The sequence below is a fragment of the Drosophila bipectinata genome, chromosome XL (assembly GCF_030179905.1).
Source record: "Drosophila bipectinata strain 14024-0381.07 chromosome XL, DbipHiC1v2, whole genome shotgun sequence".
Classification (NCBI taxonomy): domain Eukaryota; kingdom Metazoa; phylum Arthropoda; class Insecta; order Diptera; family Drosophilidae; genus Drosophila; species Drosophila bipectinata.
The window spans coordinates 1,911,385-1,936,068 of NC_091734.1; the positions used below are offsets into that span (position 1 = coordinate 1,911,385).

Genomic DNA, 24,684 nt, shown 5'->3' on the forward strand with positions numbered 1-24,684 from the left:
GTTGTGGGTTTTAATTTTTTGGGATAATTGTATAAGGTTTTAAAAGAAAAAATATCTTTATTATATATATTTCCGATTTTTTTTGGAAGCTTTAAAATATTAAATATCATCATATTTTTCAATTTTTAAAGAATACCTGTTTAGAATTTATGTTCCAGATTTTTAGGAATTTAAATATATTAACTTAGAAATACCTAACTACAAAGATGGAGTTAGTCTTTTAGTAATTTTTAATTCGGTTAATTTTTTTTAACAAGGAATAATTTATTTTTAAATTGTATTTGATAGGAAAGCCTCTCTCTGAACATTACTATATATTTTCAGACACAAGATTTGCTTTTAAATTCCACTCCTTATTGTTTAGTTAACTCTTAAATTGCTTAAATTTTTATTTAGTATCTCATTTGTATTTTCTTTAAACCAATTTAAGGGAACTTTTTTTAATTTAATTTGTTTATAAATTTTTAAAGCAAAAACTTCTTTATTATTTACATTTGCAGACATAATATTTGTTTTTTTAAGCAACTCCTTATTTTCTGAGTTGACATTTTTTTGGGCATTGCTGGTTTTTTTTTATTTATTTTTATTTTTCTTATTTTTTATTTTATTTTCTGCAATGCAATTCAAATCAATCAGTTGACATTTTTGGTACTTCCAAGGTTAATTTTCGTTTTCAATTTCGTTGGCAGTGCACTGGCTGTCGTCGTGAATCACTTAAAATAAATTAATAAAAGACAAAAACTAAGATGCACAATGCTTTTTTTTTTGTTTAATTTTTTGCATTGTTTTTTTTTTTATTTTTATTTAGTGCGTGATGTTGGCGAATCGGCAAAGTTGCCCCTGACCATTTAAGGGGCAACGGCAACATGTTGCAGACGTGTGTGTCGCTGTTGTCGCCTCTTCAAAGTTGAATTCAACATCAGCCTACGTGCTGACGTCAGTTTTGGCTGATTTTGATTTTTTTTTATTTTTTTTGCCAGCAAGGACAGTCGCCAAAAGTGGCCAGAAATGTTTTTGGTTTTTTGGTCTTGGCTTTCACCGCTCCTCCAAGGGCGCCACCATGTGGCAGCTGCAACATTGCCAGCTGTTGCTCTTGCCGGTCATTAGTTTGCTATTAGTTGAGTATTTTTAGAAACTATACATTTTTAAGTTTTATTTTTAATAAAATACATAAATTTCTTGTTTATTTTAAGGGTTTTAAAACTCACATGTTGCTGCTCCTAGTTGCCTTGAATTGATGTTGTTGTTGCCCGAAGTTGCTCCTTAAGATGTTGCTGCTGATGCTTCTGCTGCTGCTGCTGGCGATGTTGTTGCTGCTCTCCTTGTGCCAGTTGCATAAGCAAATGTTTTCCTAGAATTTACTGCATTTTATTTAATTTTTATGTGCCTGACAATGATCACCTCAACGTTGACATTCAATTCACGCACCCGAACGCATCAGAGTCACCAAAGTGCCTGACTTGGGGAGAGGGACGGGGGCCCCCAAGTGCGTAGTGATGATCATCAGCGATCCGCTAATAAGGTGGTTTTGTCCAAAAACGCCCGCTCCACTGACCCTGTTGGCATTCACATTGCTTTTCGGAGGAGGCCTCGTTCCGGCCATTTTTTGATTTTCAACTTTACAATAAGGCCGATAAGGTGCCTACTCCAGATCCGAAGCTATATCCTTAAACTGGAGGTATTCGTAGAGGTTTTGATGCAAATTGACGGAGAATCGAAATACAAATCATTTGAGGTACTCCGCTTAGGAATCGGATAAAAACTGGCAAAGATATAGACATGGGTAGGGGTCCTATACGAAAATCCACGATTTTCAAGGAGATGGCCCACAAAAATTAGAAAAAATTTGAAAAATTATTTTGTTGTTAGGTTTTGATGCAAATTGATGGAGAATCGAAATACAAATCATTTGAGGTACTCCGCTTAAGAATCGGATAAAAACTGGCAAAGATATAGACATGGATAGGGGTCCTATACGAAAATCCACGATTTTGAAGGGGATGGCCCACAAAAATTGGAAAAAATTTGAAAAATTATTTTGTTGTTAGGTTTTGATGCAAATTGATGGAGAATCGAAATACAAATCATTTGAGGTACTCCGCTTAAGAATCGGATAAAAACTGGCAAAGATATAGACATGGATAGGGGTCCCATACGAAAATCCACGATTTTGAAGGGGATGGCCCACAAAAATTGGAAAAAATTTGAAAAATTATTTTGTTGTTAGGTTTTGATGCAAATTGATGGAGAATCGAAATACAAATCATTTGAGGTACTCCGCTTAAGAATCGGATAAAAACTGGCAAAGATATAGACATGGATAGGGGTCCTATACGAAAATCCACGATTTTGAAGGGGATGGCCCACAAAAATTGGAAAAAATTAAAAAAATTATTTTGTTTTTAGGTTTTGATGCAAATTGATGGAGAATCGATATACAAATCATTTGAGGTACTCCGCTTAGGAATCGGATAAAAACTGGCAAAGATATAGACATGGATAGGGGTCCTATACGAAAATCCACGATTTTGAAGGGGATGGCCCACAAAAATTGGAAAAAATTAAAAAAATTATTTTGTTGTTAGGTTTTGATGCAAATTGATGGAGAATCGAAATACAAATCATTTGAGGTACTCCGCTTAAGAATCGGATGAAAACTGGCAAAGATATAGACATCGGTATGGGTCCTATACGAAAATCCACGATTTTGAAGGGGATGGCCCACAAAAATTGGAAAAAATTTGAAAAATTATTTTGTTGTTAGGTTTTGATGCAAATTGATGGAGAATCGAAATACAAATCATTTGAGGTACTCCGCTTAAGAATCGGATGAAAACTGGCAAAGATATAGACATCGGTATGGGTCCTATACGAAAATCCACGATTTTGAAGGGGATGGCCCACAAAAATTGGAAAAAATTTGAAAAATTATTTTGTTGTTAGGTTTTGATGCAAATTGATGGAGAATCGATATACAAATCATTTGAGGTACTCCGCTTAAGAATCGGATGAAAACTGGCAAAGATATAGACATGGGTAGGGGTCCTATACGAAAATCCACGATTTTGAAGGGGATGGCCCACAAAAATTGGAAAAAATTTGAAAAATTATTTTGTTGTTAGGTTTTGATGCAAATTGATGGAGAATCGATATACAAATCATTTGAGGTACTCCGCTTAGGAATCGGATAAAAACTGGCAAAGATATAGACATGGATAGGGGTCCAATACGAAAATCCACGATTTTGAAGGGGATGGCCCACAAAAATTGGAAAAAATTAAAAAAATTATTTTGTTGTTAGGTTTTGATGCAAATTGATGGAGAATCGATATACAAATCATTTGAGGTACTCCGCTTAGGAATCGGATGAAAACTGACAAAGATATAGACATGGGTAGGGGTCCTATGCGAAAATCCACGATTTTCAAGGGGATGGCCCACAAAAATTGGAAAAAATTTGAAAAATTATTTTGTTGTTAGGTTTTGATGCAAATTGATGGAGAATCGAAATACAAATCATTTGAGGTACTCCGCTTAAGAATCGGGTGAAAGCTGGCAAAGATATAGACATGGGTAGGGGTCCTATACGAAAATCCACGATTTTGAAGGGGATGGCCCACAAAAATTGGAAAAAATTTGAAAAATTATTTTGTTGTTAGGTTTTAATGCAAATTGATGGAGAATCGAAATACAAATCATTTGAGATACTCCGCTTAAGAATAGGGTGAAAACTGGCAAAGATAGAGACATGGGTAGGGGTCCTATACGAAAATCCACGATTTTCAAGAGGATGGCCTACAAAAATTGGAACAAATTTTCAAAATTATTTTGTTGTTAGGTTTTGATGCAAATTGATGGAGAATCGAAATACAAATCATTTGAGATACTCCGCTTAAGAATCGGGTGAAAACTGGCAAAGATATAGACATGGGTAGGGGTCCTATACGAAAATCCACGATTTTGAAGGGGATGGCCCACAAAAATTGGAAAAAATTTGAAAAATTATTTTGTTGTTAGGTTTTGATGCAAATTGATGGAGAATCGAAATACAAATCATTTGAGGTACTCCGCTTGAGAATCGGATGAAAACTGGCAAAGATATAGACATGGGTAGGGGTCCTATACGAAAATCCACGATTTTGAAGGGGATGGCCCACAAAAATTGGAAAAAATTTGAAAAATTATTTTGTTGTTAGGTTTTGATGTAAATTGATGGAGAATCGAAATACAAATCAAAAAACAAATCAATTCAAAAATGGAAAAAATTTGAAAAATTATTTTGTGCTGAGGTTTTGATGCAAATTGACGGAGAATCGAAATACAAATCATTTGAGGTACTCCGCTTAAGAATCGGATGAAAACTGGCAAAGATATAGACATGGGTAGGGGTCCTATACGAAAATCCACGATTTTGAAGGGGATGGCCCACAAAAATTGGAAAAAATTTGAAAAATTATTTTGTTGTTAGGTTTTGATGCAAATTGATGGAAAATCGAAATACAAATCATTTGAGATACTCCGCTTAAGAATCGGGTGAAAACTGGCAAAGATATAGACATGGGTAGGGGTCCTATACGAAAATCCACGATTTTGAAGGGGATGGCCCACAAAAATTGGAAAAAATTTGAAAAATTATTTTGTTGTTAGGTTTTGATGTAAATTGATGGAGAATCGAAATACAAATCATTTGAGGTACTCCGCTTAAGAATCGGATGAAAACTGGCAAAGATATAGACATGGGTAGGGGTCCTATACGAAAATCCACGATTTTGAAGGGGATGGCCCACAAAAATTGGAAAAAATTTGAAAAATTATTTTGTTGTTAGGTTTTGATGCAAATTGATGGAAAATCGAAATACAAATCATTTGAGATACTCCGCTTAAGAATCGGGTGAAAACTGGCAAAGATATAGACATCGGTATGGGTCCTATACGAAAATCCACGATTTTGAAGGGGATGGCCCACAAAAATTGGAAAAAATTTGAAAAATTATTTTGTTGTTAGGTTTTGATGTAAATTGATGGAGAATCGAAATACAAATCATTTGAGGTACTCCGCTTAAGAATCGGATGAAAACTGGCAAAGATATAGACATGGGTAGGGGTCCTATACGAAAATCCACGATTTTGAAGGGGATGGCCCACAAAAATTGGAAAAAATTTGAAAAATTATTTTGTTGTTAGGTTTTGATGCAAATTGATGGAAAATCGAAATACAAATCATTTGAGATACTCCGCTTAAGAATCGGGTGAAAACTGGCAAAGATATAGACATGGGTAGGGGTCCTATACGAAAATCCACGATTTTCAAGGGGATGGCCCACAAAAATTGGAAAAAATTTGAAAAATTATTTTGTTGTTAGGTTTTGATACAAATTGATGGAGAATCGAAATACAAATCATTTGAGGTACTCCGCTTAGGAATCGGATGAAAACTGGCAAAGATATAGACATGGGTAGGGGTCCTATACGAAAATCCACGATTTTCAAGGGGATGGCCCACAAAAATTGGAAAAAATTTGAAAAATTATTTTGTTGTTAGGTTTTGATACAAATTGATGGAGAATCGAAATACAAATCATTTGAGGTACTCCGCTTAGGAATCGGATGAAAACTGGCAAAGATATAGACATGGGTAGGGGTCCTTCATAAAAATCCTAGAGGCCTGAAGGCGTTTTTTTATTATTTTCAAGGGATTTTGTTGAAAATCGATCCTAAAATCGATTGCATTTGGATATGTACAAATAAATTAGTCCTTTTATGAATAATTAAATGATAAAACGAATAACTTTCTTAATGAAGATCATTAAGAATTAAGAATTTTCGTCCAAATACCCATTGGAGTCGGCTGAAACTTCTCACTTGAAAAATATTTAAAAGGGTTTGGCAGACATTGACTTTCGTTAATGTTGTTAAGGTTTTTTATTTGATGTTTTTTATTCTTGTTATGGACCCCCCCCTCCTCTGTCTTCTCGTTCGTTGTATGCCCTTCTATCTGGTCTCCCCACCCCGCCCCACGAATCCAATTGGACATTAGTCATGCGAAGGCGTAGGGATTATCAGGTTATGGCTCTCATCTCTGCTCTCCTTTATGTTCATATTCTCACGTTCTCACATTCTCACTTTCCTTATCTCTCAGGATAAGCTGAGGCCTCTGGGCAGAGATGCTGACCGAGACCTGTGGCAGAGGCGTTGGCGATGCACTGGGAAAAACGCATTTGAGTTTAAGGCTCTGAAAATATAAGGTTTTCTTTATTAAAACACAGTTGTTTTAGAAAGTTTGGAAAATGATTAATAAATAAAATACATTTTTAATATATAATAGAAGAATATATTATTAGGTACAGTGTTTTTCTTTTACTTTTCACCGCTCGAGGTTCAGGATATATATTTTATTTCAAGCCCCAAAGAGAGCTGCAGTTGCAGTTGCGTTGACGTCGGCAGAGCTCTCCGCGTCTCTGCCGGGAAGCCATCCGATCCGAGCCTAAATGCGGCAACAACAGCGAATTGCAATCAGTCAAGAGCCTCCAACCGCATCAGCCGCACAGACCCCATCTAAGAACACACGAAAAACTATAAAAAGAAGTTTAAAAAAAAAAAACAAACGAAAATAAAAACAAATTTGTTTTTATTAAAAATAAGTAAATATTTTTTGGTGAAATCTTAAATCCCTTGTTTTTTTTTGGGTTGTTGACAATCTTTAAGTGTTAATGTGTGCAGCTAATTAATACTCGAAAACTAAAATAATAACTAAAATAACAACAAACCACAAATCAATCAAAAAATTAAATCCTAAAAAAAAAAAAAATAAATAAGAAAAGGCAACGGCGTTTATAACCGCGGGCAAGTCGCTAACAAGCCGCACGGCAACCGCCAAATGCTATATAGACCTCTCCGCCGGTAGAGAGCCGTCGCAATTTGATCTTTCCGTAAATTAAACTATTTACTCTTCAAATATTTGCACCGAAAACCCGAACCAGAACCCAGAACCCAGAGCGAGAACCTACAGAGTTAAAAAATTATATATATTTCGAAGTCTAATATTACAAAAGCCTCGACAAGTCGCGTCTCTGATAAACAGAACATAAAAAAAAAAATAAATAAACCAACAGGTGAGTACAATTACAGAGGTAATATTTAGACTAGTATAGGTGTATATTGTACCAGGCTACATGTTGGAAAAAAGATATAGAACTTTGTAGCGACTGGGTACTACAATGTTGGCTAGGAATTCTAACAGTTTTGCGGTGATTTTTGTGGTTTTCCTACCAAACTGGCGCCATCTGTTGGCATAGATATGAGTTATACATATATAATTAGAACACTGAGAAAAATAAGTGAGATTTGCCCAATTAAATAGAAATATTCATAATTCGGAATATATCTATTTATTAAGAGAAGACCACAAGACACCTAAAACCTTAAAAACTAAATTAAATATTTAATTTTTCTTGTAATCTTCTTAAAAAATATCTTTATACAATTAAGAACCTAGTATTACCCATTTCAACCCCTTTATTTTCCCCAGTGTACTTATCCAATTATCTTAATTTACCATAAAATCTTGTCTATCTGTTAGCTTTGAAATCTTTTGCTATATTTTTTATTTTAATTATTTTTTAGTCATAAATCTTAATAAATCTAACCAAACTAAGCCCAATAATTTTTGGTAATAAAACGTTTTTTAATTGGCCAAAATCAAAAAATAAGAGCTTCGATTACCATTTTGGTAATTTTTTGGAATTTATGCGATTATTGGCCACACGCCAGCCCACACACGAAAATAAACCGAAATGTATCTTACGGATTGCTTTTGATATATCTTTATTAGCAGAAACATACTGCCAGACATAACACTTTGATGGATGATCCATTAAGTTTTGATCTCAATATACTTTGATTTGTGTTCCATTTAGTTTATTTTTGGGTTTTGAACAAAATGGGAATTATGTTTTACGATTTTACGATTGATTTTCTTAAAAAGGTTAGAGCTGGATTTGGTTTATAATTTGGATAGGATTGTAAAATAGAACAAAGGGGTTTTTTTTGAGAGATTATAGCTTGCATAAAATATTTTAGAAAGCTATATGAATATATCTTATTTTATTGTTAAATATTTAAAGTATAAGTTAGAGGTTTAAATAATAAAAAATATAAGCCTGTTTTGGGAAGTAATTGGAATACATTGACATGGTATTAGTCTTAATATTAAAAGGTTTTTAGACTTACTTATTAATTGGTTATAATATTTAATTGGCTTATATGGCTTTTATCTATATATTTTCCATATATTATCCCCTATATCTTTATAAAGTTGGCTGATTCTGATAGTAAGAGGCATTTCCATCACTTGAAGGCCGCAAATCGAGTTGATGTAAGTTTCCTGCAGTTCATTGAGACATTTTTAAACCTGAACACTTTTAAGCAGAAAGCTGTTATTGTTTTAATGACAAGAACACCCCTTACCAAATACCCTTACCGTTTTTTTTTGCCAACATATATGGCCAAAACCCCCCTTTAGTCTCAAACTGTTTCAGTTTCAAGTTCAATTGCTCGTCTGAATGAGGCTCTGGGGCTAACGAGTGTTTGCCCAATTGTGGTTTTGAACTTGTTTGGCTTTTGGCCGAGCACGTTCTATGTATGCACCACCCCCTCACCCCCTCGACTTCTTGGCCATCTCACACAGACACCTGATTTCTTGCCAATTGACCGAGCAGGCTGATGTTAACCAAAAGCGAAGCCAAAATGTTGCGGCTTGCTAATCAAGCTTGCAACTCAATAAGCTACAAATTGCACTGGAAAAAAATTCTAGAAATTCAAAAAAATATATATTTAAAAGATAGTTAGCATTTAAGGTCTGAATTAGAAGGTCTTAACGTTTTCTGGCAGTGTGTATACGATGCACTTGGCTGTGTCATTTGTTTTCAGTTTTAGCCAAGTTTGATTTTAGCCATTTAGGGGGGAAATGTCACTACTCGTTGGGGCGTGGGGACTACAACCGATTCTGGCTAGCCTTCTGGCTAGAAATATATATACAATTTCTGATCATGATCGATCGGAAAAGTCTATGGGAACTATACAACAGAGCCTATAGCCTCCTCCCCTGCCTGAAGGCTATAATTGCATCATCGTTTAAAAAAACACTTCCATCTTCTCAACAAACATTTAAGCTTAATTCTTTATTATTTCATGTTCATTTCTATTTAAAAAAATTAAGTAAGTAATTTTAATATTTTATATATTTCAGCTATGGAGGTGGAGAGTGATTTGGGTGACATACAGAACGAGGAATTGCTGAGAAAAATGGTGAGTTATCATAAGAAAATATTGTGGAAATTTGATACATTTTTTTATTGAAAGTGATGGTTATTTTTTTTATGATCTATATAGATATATTGCTAAATATATAGCCAAGCCTTTTGCGGTTTAGAAGACCTATCCTCTTCTCTCTTTTATTGGGTTTTTTAAGCCATAAACCATAAGCCACTTTGGAGCAGTTCAATGGCTCCTTGATGGACTCGTGTCCTCGTTCCCAGATCATTGCATTGCATTGCAATTCGAATTGGGGATGAGGGTTATAGACATAAACACTGGTTTTCTAATACTCTTTCTTTAACATTCAACAAAAAAATTATTTTCGAATTAATTTGCTTAGCTGTAACCTTTGAGAATCGAGGAGAAGGGCGCTGTTCTAGAAACTACTATCTATTTTAAGAAAAAATGACTTAAGGACATACAGTCTTCGTCTATATTCTTTTTCCTCCCCAGACGACACTTTCAAGAATTGGCCAGAAGCCATTCAGAGACCCAGACTCAATCCGATCAGATCTGACTTCTATACGAGACCAGACCAGACCAGGCCAGACCCGACCCGACCAGACCAGACCATCCATGGCCAGTCAGAGTCAGAGTCACTTGCCAACTCGGTTAGTCAGTCCATCCAGGCATCCAACCTGACCAAATTGGGTCATTTATGGGGTTGCTCACTGTAGTTGCAGTCTGTGTGTTTTTCTTGTTGTTTTTGTATCCGTTTTTTTTTAGCCACTTTTTCTACGTGGGCTGCTCTGAGTTGGCTCAGACACTCTGAGTTGGCAATAATCGTTAAAAAGTCGTTAGAAAAATCAATGGAAATATAATGACGATTTTGATTTAAAAATAACTAAATATTTTACAGAAAATATATCATAAGTATAACATATTTTTTAAAGAAAATTGAGAAAAACAGAACCATTTTTTTCAAAATTCCAAATTTCAAATTTTCAAAATTCAAATTTGAAAATTTTAGAAAAAAGATACAAAAAATGGATAAGGTTCTTGAGACCGCTTATTTTGGTTCAAAAAAGCTTTATTTTTAGTTCTCCTAATATTTAAATATTCTAAAACTTTCAAAATAAACAACATTTAAAACTTAACTTATCTCTAGTGTATTTAAAAAATATATAAACAACAAAAAAATAAATAACAAAAAATAAATAATCTTGAAAAATAAAGCCAGACAAATAAATAAGAAGAAGCAGCAGCAGCAGCAGACGATCTGTGGCCCACGCAGTTAGAGAGCGAGAAGGAGATAGCGTGATATATAGAATAACGACAAATTGGGATGCTGCGTCTGCGACAGCGCTGCTACTGCGCTGCTGATGTTGCCGCCTTGCGCCGCGTCGGTTGCTGATAAAGCCGGCGATGAGTCATTGGGGCCGTGAATCAATTTCAGTGTTTTTGGCCTTTTGAGCTCCGCCGTTGACCGATGACCCTTCTTAGCCAGCAGTGCTCCACCTCCTACTTTTCTTGTTCTTATTCTTTTCTCCCCTTTCCTGATTCTTCTACTTCCCTTTCTTCGCGACTTGCCAACTCTGCTCATTTCTTTCTGGCCGCCTTTCACTACTCTCTTTCTCCCTCTCTCTCTCTTGAGACTTTTTTTCATAATCCTGGATTGTTGCCAGCCTTGAATATGACTCTAAACAGGGCTGCCAACATAACTAAGAATAAGAGTAACTAACAGAAATCTCTTATCTTACGATTCCTTATCTTATCAAGATGTTAGTTTAATTAGACTAATTAGAAAAAAAAGATAAACAAGAAAGGAAAGCTAACTTCAGGCGGAGCCGAAGTTTATATACCCTTGCAGTTAAAACCGGATATATATCGCAAACATCGGATATAGTTGGCAGATCCTTATGATTACATCATAATAAAACCAATTTACTAAAATAAAAAATCTAAAATAAGTCCCAAACTTCTATCTTCAAAAATACGAAAGTTGATATTTCTACCAAGTACCATTTCCGATCGTTCAGTTATATGGCAGCTATAGGATATAGTCGACCGATCCTAATGAAATTTGGTAGGTCGGATCAACTGGCCAATAATAGAATCCGTATTAAGTTTCAGCTTTCTATCTTCAAAAACACGAAAGTTAGGTCATTTCCGATCGTTCAGTTATATGGCAGCTATAAGATATAGTCGGCCGATCCTTATGAAATTTGGCATGTCACAATAATTTGCCAAAAATAGCTCTCATGTCAAATTTGAACTCTTTAACTCTAAAAACACCAAAGTTATACCATTTCCGATCAATCAGTTATATGGCAGCTATAGGATATAGTCGGCCGATCCGGGCCGTTCCGACTTATATACTGCGTGCAAAGAAAAGAAGGGTGTGTGCAAAGTTTCAAGACGATAGCTTCAAAACTGAGAGACAAGTTCGCGTAGAAACGGACAGACAGACAGACAGACAGACGGACAGACGGACAGACGGACAGACGGACAGACGGACATGCTCATATCAACTCAGGAGGTGATCCTGATCAAGAATATATATACTTTATAGGGTCGGAGATGTCTCCTTCACTGCGTTGCACACTTTTGGACAAAATTATAATACCCTCTGCAAGGGTATAACAAAAGAAAAGACTAAGAAGAATACTAAGAAAACAAATCAGAAGAATAATAAGCATATAAATGTCATATGACAACCCTGGTTAAAAACAAAAAATGAAAGAACCCAGAACCGGAGAACCAAGTATTTTCCCTTTTTTTTATTGAACTCTTTTTTTTTAGCTTTGGCCCACTCCTTCGACCATGAGGCGATTCAATTCAAGAATTGGATGCGATTCGATTCAATTCAATTCGACTCAGTTGAAGTTGAAAAATCGCGTGGGCCCGCCAGTCCGACGACTGAATAAATCAATGAGTCGAACTTCGAATTGGCACAAAAGCGTAATGTAAAAAAATAAAATCAAAGTAACAGAAACACCCGCTTATGGCAAATGGCCAAAAGGCACTCAGAAAAATAGTTTAGGTTAGATTTAATTAAAAAAGAAAATCCCAGACGAAAAGAAAAATATTTATCAAAATAGTCTAAAAATCCTAGAATTATTCTGTATTTTTATTTTCTTAAACAAATATTTATTTTCCTTTGTGTATTTTTGTGGAAAACCAAGACAGTGGACACTGGACATGAGCAGACACATTATAGACCGCCGTTCTACTGAACTCTCCTCTGTCTAGTCACGACGTCTCCGTCACTGTCTGCGTCTGCGCAACGTCTGCGCCGGCGTCGATGAGTAATTTGGCTTAAATCGAGCTCAAAATTTGTCTAATGTGGGTGCCAGCTGTTCGAGTGCTTTCGACCAAATAGTTTGTGGCCCAAAAGGTGTTTATTATTAACATATTGCAACAATGACACCCACCATTCGCCCCAAGACTATTGACTGATTTATTTATATAATTTACACGGATTCTTTTGAATGACAAATGACGATTTTGGACACGTTTCCGCGGCATAAGCGGCATACGCGGCGGATGAGCAATATCCACAAATTTGTTATAAAATACGATTATTTGTCAAAAGCCCTTTTGTCCAATTTTTGAGTTATTTATTTAAACACGTTTAAAAATAAACATTGATTTATAAGTTTTTGTTAGTTTTTCAATAAAATAGTGTATTTTTATCACAATATTTTTTACTTCCACTTTGAGTTTCTTTATTTTTTTTAATATTTTTCTATTAAAATTTCTAAAATCTCTTCTTCAAATATGGCGCATACGTCCTGTTGTCCCATTTTCGTTACAGGTTTCTTAATTCCTTTTTTTTTTAATAATGATAGTGTGTCGTGTGTGTGTTGGCTTAGATTTATGCTTGATGCATTTGTGTGTGCAGACACATCACCTTTTTTTTATATTTTTTTATATTTTTTTGCCAACACGCCATCCCATCTCCAAAGACTCGCCAGCTTTAATTTCGATTCTGGGCACAGTGGGATGAGTTTGTTTTTTTGAATAAATACATAAAATATATTAAATATCTACATAAAAAGGATATATTTAAAATAATAAAATATATTAGGTATTTACATAAAAAAAATATATCTATCGAATAGCCCCTGCGCCCTTATAAGTATGCTACAGAAAAGACCGATTTTCAAAATGTACCGGATATGAATACACCATGGAGGAATATATACATAAAATATATTAAATACTTACATTCAAAGAATATATGGATCTAAAACAATATAATATATTAAATATATACGAAGAATATAGTATCAAATGAATAGCTCTTATTAGGCCTCTGCGCCCTTATAAGTTTGCTACAGAAACATAAACTTTTAAAACGTACCGGATATAAATACACCATAGAGGAATATTTTATTTGTATACTTTCAGAAATATCATTTAAGACCCTTTCGTATTAAAATAATATATTTAATTAATTTTATTTATTAATATTTATTTAATAATTTTATATTTATATTTATAAATAATAATATATATTTTGAATGAACATTCAGTATTCAGTATTATTTAGTATGATATCATTTGAATAAATTTTTTTCTGTCTTTGTATATTATTTGAATAATTCTATAAATAAATTTCAACTCATTCTTGTTATTATTTATACAAATGTTCCACTTTCCTTATCAATAATATACCTATTTATAGAGTAATGATTATTAATAGACATTTTATGGTCCCCTTATCAGTTCTAGAACTACTTGCAGGAAACACCTATTGGAATCATACTTTTGACCCCCAAAATAGCCCCTTTGTTAGCCCCGTTTATTGGCCATAAATTGGCCAGAAAATTTAACCACCTTTAGTAACTCTCTCTAACCAATGTGATCGCTTGACGGTCGCGGTCGCGTCATCGTCTTCGGTCATATCTCGGCTCGCAGCTCGTAGCTCGCAGTTCGCAGCTCTCAGTTAGCGGCTCTGCCACTGCCACTGCCACCGCTGCTGCTGGCTCTCGGTCGCTACCTGCTGCCTCTGCTGGCGCTGCTGCTGCCGGCGTCAGCTGGTGACGACAGCGTCTAAGCTCCAGCCGGGCCGGACCGGGCCACTTTAGGCGGCTTTGATTCTGATTGGAAACTTCAGTCTGATTTTGGTGCTCGATCGATTGCAACGTGCCGACGCTCGTTAAACACGAAAAAAAAAGAAAAGAAATCAACAAATATAATCTCCTGTTAATTCCAACGATCTTAAATATACATACATCTTTTTTTTTTTGCAACATAATATTATTTAATTTTTTTTTTTAAATCGAAAAAAATACCTAAACTTTTGCACCAAAAAGAATCCAAACGAAATAAAAAAAGAAAGGAGAAACCTACAGGATTAGTCACACCTTGCCCCCAAGTGGTTTTTGTAACGTGATTTTTTGCCGGTGCAACAACAAAACAACTACAACAATAACAACAACAACAACAAAAAACCGACAAAACAACAACAACAACCAGAAGAACAACAACGAAAAGAAAAGAATTTCAAACTGAGGCTTTTTTTCCAAAGCTGAGCAAAAAATACAAAAAATACAAAAAGAAAGAAAGATAACAAATTCTTTTTCTACCTGAGGTAATTTTTTTAGTGTGTGTGAGAATAAGTAAAAAAAAAATCAAATAAAAAGTTTTAAAAAAAATGAACCCGAAAGAATCCCAAAAGAAGCTGTGAAACAGGCACTTGAGCTGTCTCTTTCACTCGAACTTGTATCTTTCAATAACTTTCACACTTTCGCAGTTGATTTTAGCCATTTTTTTTAAACTGTAAACTAACTACAGTAATGGTTCGATAATTGTAAATTATTTAAAAACCAACAAAGTAACGTCATGCACCCACGCAGATTCATTAAAAATTGGCAATCAATAAAACCAGTAATTGCAGTTGTTACCAATATATGAGTGTTTGTGTAAGGTATTACCTTCGACATGATGACCTTTGTGCCATTTTCTGGGAGGGCCTGGGAAAAATGTCAAGTGGGGAAATAGAGGAAAATTAGAGGGCCTTGTAGAAAGGGAAATTATTAAAAAAGAAAGCAAGGTAGAGCTATTGAGAATGGGGTTTCTTTCTGGAACTTCTAGAATATTAAAAAAATAGGTAAGAGATGAAAATTATAGAGAACTTTGAGGACCTTTTAGATACAAGATACATTTTTAAAAAGTTTTAAAAAAACATATATTATCTTTCTAGAATAGTTACCCTCACCTGCAATAGTTACTATTTCTCTTTATAAGAAAATATGAAAAACAATAAACAATATTTAAGTGCAAATATATCTGGTATCTCAAGAATGTATCCGTCACTGAAAGTGTATCTATTTGTGTACTTTTTGTATCTGGAAGTTGAGCCAACAAGTCTTGTAAACAAACAAACGGATCTTATCGTAGAATTAGTGCTTAGCTTGTGGGTTTCATTCCCCAACCGATCCAAGAACAGCTGACACTCTCAAGAAAGAGACAGCTACTCCAGAGAGTGAAAAAGACAGGTAGTTCAAGCAGGGGGGGGGATATGCTAATCGGGAATGAATCTAATTACAGAGGGGAATAAAACAAAAAAAAAAAAACTAAAATGCCGTGGGCCGTTTTCAATGGCAACCTTGGAAAAATGTTGAACGTTTTTCCATTTTTTCCACTTTTCCAATTACGAAACCAGATCACAGCCCAAAGGGCTTTTTTTTTGGGGATGGGGGGAGAGCTCTGGCACCTATTTAATTGGTTCCAGTAATTGCTCTCATTGTTCGTTTTAGATTTCCCGATAATAGTAATCCTCACACTCGAAACACAAGCTCTCGATATGCAAATTATCAAGAAAGTCGTATAGAACTCTAAAAAATGAACACCATCTGGTAACTAAAAGTTATATTTTGTTAAGGAATTTTTAGGTTTTTGAGGAAATTTTTAAAGAATATGATAGTTTTTTATTTAATTTAAAGGTTGATATTTTTTTTAGATTTTTATTTATAGGAAATATACATATTTTTAGGTTCTATGCTGGAGGTTATAGTTTTCTTTTAAAGAAAGTCTAGGTTAGTTAAAAGATAGCTTGATTTTTCTTAAGAAAAGTTTAAATTTATTAACTCAGTCTTTAATTAGGAGTTGTTTGTATTTTTTAAGATTTTTATTTAGTAGAAAAGGTCTACGTTTTTAGCTACAGTCTTCATATAGTTTCCTTTTCTTTGTTTATTTCTTAATGATTTAATTTAACAAATTAATGCAAATAATTTGGCTGAGAAATCTTCTGTTTTTTTCTTTAGCCTTGTAGATAAATTAAATCAACTTTAATTTGAGAAAACAGTGCAAATCGTTTTCCGGCCAAAAAAAAACTCCACCTGCACTAATGACTTTTGCCAGATAATTTGTATCTCACTATATGTATAGACTCTATAGAGTTTCTATAGATATTGTAGTATGAGATCATTTTTTGGGTCTCAAGATATTCAACATTTATAATGACTGTTGGGCTTGTTGTGTTTTCCACACCAGCCATTTGATGTGACAATCGATGGCAATATATCACCTATCTGGATCCGATCCAGACTTGCATTATAATTTCCCACACGCTCTTTAAAACTTTGACAGCCATCCATCGATCAAAAGTTGTTTTTTTTCGATGTCCAAACTCCAAAAAAAGACTGGACTAAAATTGAATTATTTTTATTTTTCCCATGGCACAGTGAAGACCGGCTAATAAAGATCCAGTTTTTCTGATTTTTTTTTTGTGGGTTATTTTATATGCAAGCAACGACCCACGAAAGTGCTCTACTTTTTTAAGAACTTGTGGGGTTTGGGCGGTCGAAGGGGTCTTCGGTAGAGGAGGGAGACTCTTTTTGGAGACTCTGAGGGGGCTTGGGGGCTTTATAGAGCCATGTTTTATTCACCTGGGGCGATGTCATACCCAAAATAAGACGCAAACAATTAACAACGAAACCGAAAACACAAATAAGTCCACGAAAGCCAAACATAAACATGTTTTTTGATCAACTTTGCCAGTACACTGTGAGAAATAATGATTAAATTAAAAAGGTTTTTTAAGAATTAGAGTCTATATAGAATTTTGGTATATTTCTTCTTGTTTTTCTTCTATTTCTTCAATATATCTACCCTAATTTTTAACAAAATAGACAGCTATCTTCAATTATTTTGAAAGTATTATTTTCTTAAATATTTATTATTTTTCTCTCAGTGTCTATGACACAATTCAAATTCCCTCGATTCGCAATTGAAGAGCCAACAGCAATTAGGTCACTTTAATATGCACATGCAGTCAGATTGAAGATTGAAATGGTTTCGATATTCGGGCGAAAAATGTATATCAAAATCTATATATCTATATATATATATACAAAGTGATGGCAATTAACGCCGGCAGCAAAGTGCAAAGCAATTCTTCTGATTGTTGTTGTGCCCTCTCGCTTCCCCCCCATTGCTGCTTTCTCCCTTGCTCCCGCTTAGTTCAATGTCAGAGTGGATGGGGAGCCCACGCAGTGTCGACAGGTGGCGCTATTTTGCAATTTTGTAGGTGTTTCACTTTGAGAAAAATATTTTAAAAATTTTTAGTAAGCGTTTTTTTAATGTAAAAAAATTAGATTTATAAAAAAATTAAATTTGAAGCATTTTTTAGTATTTTATAGGAAGAAATTATTAAGAAAACTTTACTTATTCTTCATATTTTGTAGAAATTGCTTGTTTGGGAGTTAGTATTTTATACTAAACTTACAGAAATTATTAGAAATTGATTATTTCTAGAAACTTAAAGCCTTTTTTTTAAATATCTTTTAATTTCCACTTTGATTTTTGATTATAACATGATACGTATACGTAATATTGGTAGAAGGTCTTGTTAAATAATGAAATTAATGAATATATTAAAAATCAATAGGATCTTAATTTAGTCCTATTCTAAATAAAAGTTTATAATTGTTTATATTTATTTATCTAACTGTAACCTTACTTAAAACCCTAAATTTCCTTGGGCAACATTACGTATACGTAATATATTTTTTTCTCAGCTTATAAATTAAAGTAAAAATTGCTTAAATTGGTTTTAAATTTCTTAAGATATATAAAAAGGTTTTAACTTAAAAAAATACTTTCCTAAATATAATTTAATTTTAATTCGTTATCTTCTCACGTTTTTTGCGAAGAAATTCTTCTGGGTTTCTGGGCTAATATGGGAGTGCTATGCTATATATATAGTATAGTATATAGTACCTTTAGATTTCTTGTCTTATCGGGACTGATAATGCAATTAAATGAGGAAACATTTAGTCATGAGCTAATCGCAGTCAAGGTTTATCTGTGAACACTGTACAGTGAAAAAATGCGCCCAAGATGCGTGTCGTTATCTGTCTCTCTTTTTTCTCCCTGCCTTGCTATCTCTTTCTTGGGCTACGTTGATTTCCTCTCAATTAAGTTTTAATAAACTTTAATTTAAATAAAAGAAAGATTTTTTTTTTGCTGCCAAAAACACGAAATATACAACAATATTGACCTCCAGAGCTGACACGACAGCTAAAAATGAACAACGGCCACAACGGCATATATTAACAAAAAAAAAAAATAGCAACAAAACACCGTAAAAAAACCAAACAAAAAATAAAAAAAAAAACTTTAAAATAATTTATCAGCATTCGCACATCAACAAAATCTCGCACGTCACGTCATCATCATCATCATCGCCAGAAAAAGATGGAAATACTGGGCGATCTCTAGTTAAAAAGAGCAAGACCCCATCCATCAGAGGGGGGGAGGGGAGGGAGTCAGAGAGTGAGAGACAGTAGTGTAGGGGGGGTGGGGGGGGTAAGACAGTGATCCGTCCCATCATTCCTCATCATTAGGCTTGCGGTCGACTTCAGCGCCGACGCCGACGTCAGCTGGTATAGGCGGCGGGCGCCGACGCTGAACAGGTTGCTGCTGCCGGCGTCGCTGCAGAGGTGCGAATTCTGCTGCTGTCGCTGCTGCTTGCCGCTGCCGCTGCTGCGACTTCCAGTGGCTTCGAAGTCAACTCAACTGGTTATCATGGCCTGGCACTTTTAGAAATTACGTCATTCGGGCAGAGGCAGTGTTACACGGAGAGAAAATAAACAGGGTTTTTTTATATTTAAATTAGAAAGTTTTTATTTAAAAAAGAAATCAGTTTTTAATAATATATTTTTATATATTTTAAGTATTTATTTAAAACTTTTTAAATTAAAGTCAATAATTTAGTTCAGTGTTTGGCTATGGGTGCTGAGGTTGGGGCTGCGACGCAAGCAGAGGCGTTTTAAGACGCAGGTCTAGACTGCGACCACGCGACCAGTTCTTAAATAGACAAAAAAAAAAAACAAAAACAACAAAATCACACAAATAAACAAAACAAAAACAAAAAAGATCAACAAAGGCAAAGTTGCAAACTTTTTTGCACACGAACACAAACACACGCACAACAAACACACACTCAGTGGTGTTTACTTCTCTCTCTTTTCTTTTTTTTTTGTTTTTTTTTGTATTTTTTTGATTTCTTTTTGCATTTGTTTTATTTTGTCAATTGGAATCTGTTGATTTTGGGCGAGTGAAAGCGCCATCTGAAAGTGATGGAGCGCCATCTGGTGTGTCTGTTTTGTCTGAAAAGAAAGCACCTCACCGATGAGGTGGTATTGGCCATCAATCATCATGATGGCCCAGAAATACAAACTAATATTTATGAGATTTTCCTAAGAAACTAACTCATTAGGTTTTCATTTAAGTTTAAAAATTACCCCAACAGATGGCGCTTGATCTTATGATCCTCAAAGTCTCTCGTTTTTAGGATAATGCTAATTATTAATCTTAAATAGCTTATTTAATTATTCATAATTTCATTTCCTGAATACAGTTCCATTTAATGTTTAGGAACTTCCCCCCCAGTCTAAAAATAAATAGTTAACAAAGCTCCACTGGCTCTAGCTCCCACTTTGCATATAAATATATATACTATATAGCTATATACACTACGATATGGTAGATGGAGGTGTCATTATTGTTAATACAAATGTTATTTGACATGTTTTTCCGCCAAAAGCGATCGCGATCACTTTTTTGTTTGTTTTGTTTGGTGATATCACCGCTTCGACGACGTCTAGATTGTATACCGATCGGTAACTCTCCTACCTTTCTATATAATTTTTTAAGTAAATATGGCTCATTGTTGTTGGCAAAACGGATCCGCTTATCGGTCACTACGAATGGCATTATTTATTCTTTTTTTTTTCTAATAATAATTTACCTTTATGGAATTTATGGGTTTTAGATTCAAGGGTTAGTTTTTATGATTCTGGGTGGTATTCCTGGGAACTACAATGACTAGAGAAGGTTTCTAAAGAACTCTAAGAACTTTAAAATTACTTTTAGCTAGGGGATATATAGCTAGGGATATCCTATAACTAAAGAAAGTCAAGACTTTAGATCTTTTTTTATTTTTTTTTAATTAGTTTTTTGATCTTTCCCATTTTGGTAATCGTCTGAAATGTAAGAATATATCGGGGGCGTCATCATAAAGATCATCCATAAACGAATTCCGAAAAAAAAAACATCGTGTCTGCTGACTCGATTTCGATCTATATGGCCACTTGGCTGAGTCAGGCCGGTCGGATGTGTTGGCTGGCCGGCTAATTGCGGGGCCGAGACGGTTGGCCACTGGCAGGGGGTGGCCCGGTTGTGGCCATACAAGGCAAAGCCCAGTAACAACAGCCGTCGCTGCAAGCGTGGGCCTCACTGTACTCTGTACGCCACTTCACTCCAAAAAGGCACTCACCGACTCTCAGTTCACTTGGCTTAATTGGCTCAAGGACGGAGGTGTCTGGAAAACACTACACACGTACTTGGCCATAATTTATAGCAGTAGTTCGACTACTGTTACTTCTTGTTATATTTATTTTTTATTTTTTACTTATAGAGATTTTCTTGATTTTTTTTTAGTGGCAGCAGTCCGAGGACAGCGAACGCAAAAAGCAGATCCGATCGCATCTCTATAAGCTGCGCGAATCGCGACTTTGCAATCTCTACAGGCACGACCCAGATCCAATGTCGGAACCCAACGGCACCAGCACCCTGACCGGCTACGGAGGCAAGGATCCATTGGCCACCAGCCATGGGGATGCCCTGCTGGATCAGAACTTCCAGAGCCTCAAGTCCAAGGAGGTTAGGGACTCGACCAGTCCCACCAACGAGCTACGTTTCCATTCGATGAGCCTCACCCAGCCGAACACCACCGGGTGGGATGTGCAGACCTCCTCGGAGGTGAGTCCCGATGGGAGGGCCTATCGCACCGAGACTCTGGCCAAGACAGACGGTAAGTTTCACCTAAAGGCGTTCTTCGGTGTTGGCTAATATGTCTCTGGCCAACAACCTTCCAAAATAAACAATGATACAGGCTGATACAGGCCGGAGAGTCGAAAAGTCTCTGGAATCAGTCGGTGTCATTCGATAATTATCGAATTATTAGAATTAGAATTATAATTCTAACCCCTTGTCCCTTGTCGGTGTTGTTTCTTTGTGTATAACCCCAAAACTCTGTCTGTTCTGTATGTTCATGTTCAACACTCGACCTTCAACCCTCGACCGTCAACCGTCGACCTTCGACCCTCGCCCTTCGACCTTCGACCTACGACCTTCGACCCGAAACACACACACACAAATATCAACCCACAACCAAACCTCTACAATACAATAACAGGCGTGGAGAAGCTCAATGGTGGTGGCCTGGCCGAGTTCAAAGGTCGCAACGAGCAGATATCGAGTGCCTCCCACCAGGGCGATGACAAGAACTTTGTGAAGCAGGCCTCCGAGAGCTCCAAGACCCAGCTCCAGGAGAAGGTGGTCTTCGGGGACGAGAACAGCGGTCGTACCGAAATGAAAATGAGCTCCACCTCGACCTCGTCGTCCTCCAAGGTGGTGTCCTCCTCCTCGACCACGGAGTACGGAGGCGATGAGCCGCGCTATCTGCTGGACAGCCATACACAGGATAGACAGCAGCAGCGGGAGTGGGAGCAGGAGCAGCGCTTCCAAGAGCAGCGCCTCCAGGAGCAGATCCAGCGACAGGAGCAGCAGTTCCGTCAACAGGAGCAGCTCCAGCGTCAGGAGCAGCAGCATCGTCAGGAGCAAATCCAGCGACAGGAGCAAATCCAGCGACAGGAGCAGCAACAGCACCAGGAGGAGCGCATCTCGGAGAGCCGCAACGTCCAGACCCAGCAGCACTACGAGGAGAACAAGCGCTACGTGGACATGGACAAGGCCTCCCCGGAGTACCAGCGCCATGTCCAGCACCTGATGGCCCAGCCCGGTGAGATCATCTCCAATACGGTGGAGTATCCCAAGCCCAATGTCAAGATGATCACCACCGTGAAGCGACTGCCCGACGGCACGATTGTGAAGAACAAGCGCTACGAAACGGAGCAGGTGAATCCCAGCCAGAGTCAGACGAGCCATCACCAGACCCACAATCAAACCCACACCCAGAACAAGACCCAGACTCATCAGAATCTTCAGCAGAATCAAAACCAGCGACAGGTCCAGGACGTGCAGGACAGTCAGGTGGAGCGGCAGGAGCGACAGGACCGCCAAGAGCATGTGACCCAGTCGCAGAGCTTCTCCTCGGTGAAGAAGTCCAGTCGCCGTTTCTCCACAGAGACCACGTCGGAAACCGTCGAGGAGTACGATGATCGCGGCCAGCCCCTGTCCAGGATTCAGCACAAGCCGACGGCTCACGCTCAAGCCCCACACCCCTCTGGCCAGCACTCGCCGCGCCAGTCGCCGGCCAAGGACTTCAGCACCCACGGCTTCCCCTCGGTGCGTCCCAACAAGCCCACCCAGGAGTACATCAGCCAGAGGCCCACAACGGCCGGTCCCGATGGCGAGGAGGTGGTGGTGGTGCGCTCGGAGAAGAGCCGCCAGGTGAAGCAGCAGACCAGCTCGCAGCGCACCACCGAAACGGAGGTCCTGGGCGGCGAGGACTACCCGCCCAGTTGGGAGCAGCCGGCCGCCAACAGACGTCAGCCCGTCGAGGACTTTAGCACTCATGGGTTTCCGTCGGTGAGGTCGGCGCCCCACTCCGACCAGCCCGACGGGGAGGCGCTGCAGTCGGCCAAGCTGGTGAGTCGCAACCAGAGTGCCAGCCGGAAGACCAACACGGAGAGGATCATTGAGACCCAAGTGGAGGGTCAGCCGAAAACCCACTCCCCCCGTCAGGCCAGTCCCTCACGTCGATCTCAGCCCCGTGAGGATTACAGCACCCAGGGTTTCCCCTCGGCCCGCACCCCGGCAGCCGGTAAGCCCAGTCAGCCCCAGCGGCCCAGCAGCACTACCAAGACCACCACTACCACCACCACAAAGTCCTCGACTCCGGAGCCGATCACGCGCCGGCAGTTGCAGAAGGAGCGTGAGGTGGACGCCGCCCATCGGGCGTTTGCCGCCTCGCTGCGCAGCAGTTCGCCGGCGGAGAGCACCACCTCGACAGGATCGCAGCCGCACCACCGGGAGTCGCCGCACCATCACCAGCAAACGCCGCGCTCCAGCATCTCGTCCAACCGCACCTATCGCCGGGAGATGCGCGAGGGCTCGCACGAGAGCCAGGCTCCGTCCGAATCGAGCCGGATTAGCTCCACCACGGTGACTCGGCACTCGGGCGGTAACTCCACCACCACCACCACAACCACCAAGAATAGAACCACCAAGCCACCAGTTCGAGGCCCCAGCGAGCCGCGGTCCCCAACACCGAAGACGGGAGGAACTGTGACCTCCACCACGACCATCACCAGCACCACCAAGTCCAGTCCCAGTCCGGTTCCGGTTCCGGCCTCACCCACTTCAACCACGGCGCCAGGTACGAATTAGAGAAAATGTGAAAAAAATTATTAAGTAAAGAAATCACATGACTATATGCTTATATAAAAAAAAAAAAAACTATATATATATATATATTGGAACTATGAACTATGTATATGAATGTATATCCTTCAGATAACAAGCTATCACAGTATACGTATACTACCACTAAGCCTGGCGATATATTCTCTCTGCCACCAACTACTCCTCCTACTATTAACAACGAACCGACACTAACCACCACCACCACCACCAACAAACCAACAACAAGAACCACAGAGAACATCCAGAGCTCCAACGCCAAGTCCGAACCGACCTCCATCCCGAACCACCACCCAGATAGCCAGACGATCCGAAAACTAAAAGTTAGTAGTAATGAGGCGGTGGCGGCAGTGGTGGAGGAGTCGCCCTGTGTGAAGCGTCACTATTACAAGCTGGGAAACGAGGGGGAAGTCCCTGTGGGCGACCACCAGACCACCCCCGAGAAATCCCCCGGTAAGGCTTGAATTGCCACATGAAATTACAGTCTATTTAAAACATGAAACTCTGTACACTTAACTACTATATGCT

General features: G+C 37.8%; 1 protein-coding gene across 13 annotated transcripts in view; it reads left to right on the forward strand.

Moving 5' to 3' along the window:
- Positions 1-6,745: 6,745 nt before the first annotated feature.
- The window catches only part of LOC108133757 (smoothelin), a 43,197-nt gene continuing 25,258 nt past the window's right edge, over positions 6,746-24,684 (forward strand). For 4 of the 13 annotated variants that reach the window (XM_043209746.2, XM_070279506.1, XM_070279517.1 and 1 more), the window contains exons 1-5: positions 6,759-7,112; positions 9,248-9,306; positions 21,211-21,583; positions 21,968-24,112; positions 24,250-24,609. In XM_043209746.2, the coding sequence (XP_043065681.2) occupies positions 9,250-9,306; positions 21,211-21,583; positions 21,968-24,112; positions 24,250-24,609 (2,935 nt within the window). In that variant the 5' untranslated portion in view covers positions 6,759-7,112; positions 9,248-9,249. Of the gene's footprint in view, positions 7,113-9,247; positions 9,307-14,363; positions 14,855-21,210; positions 21,584-21,967; positions 24,113-24,249; positions 24,610-24,684 lie in introns of those variants that run through there. The other 9 variants (XM_070279542.1, XM_070279544.1, XM_070279525.1 and 6 more) reach the window with 7 other exon arrangements.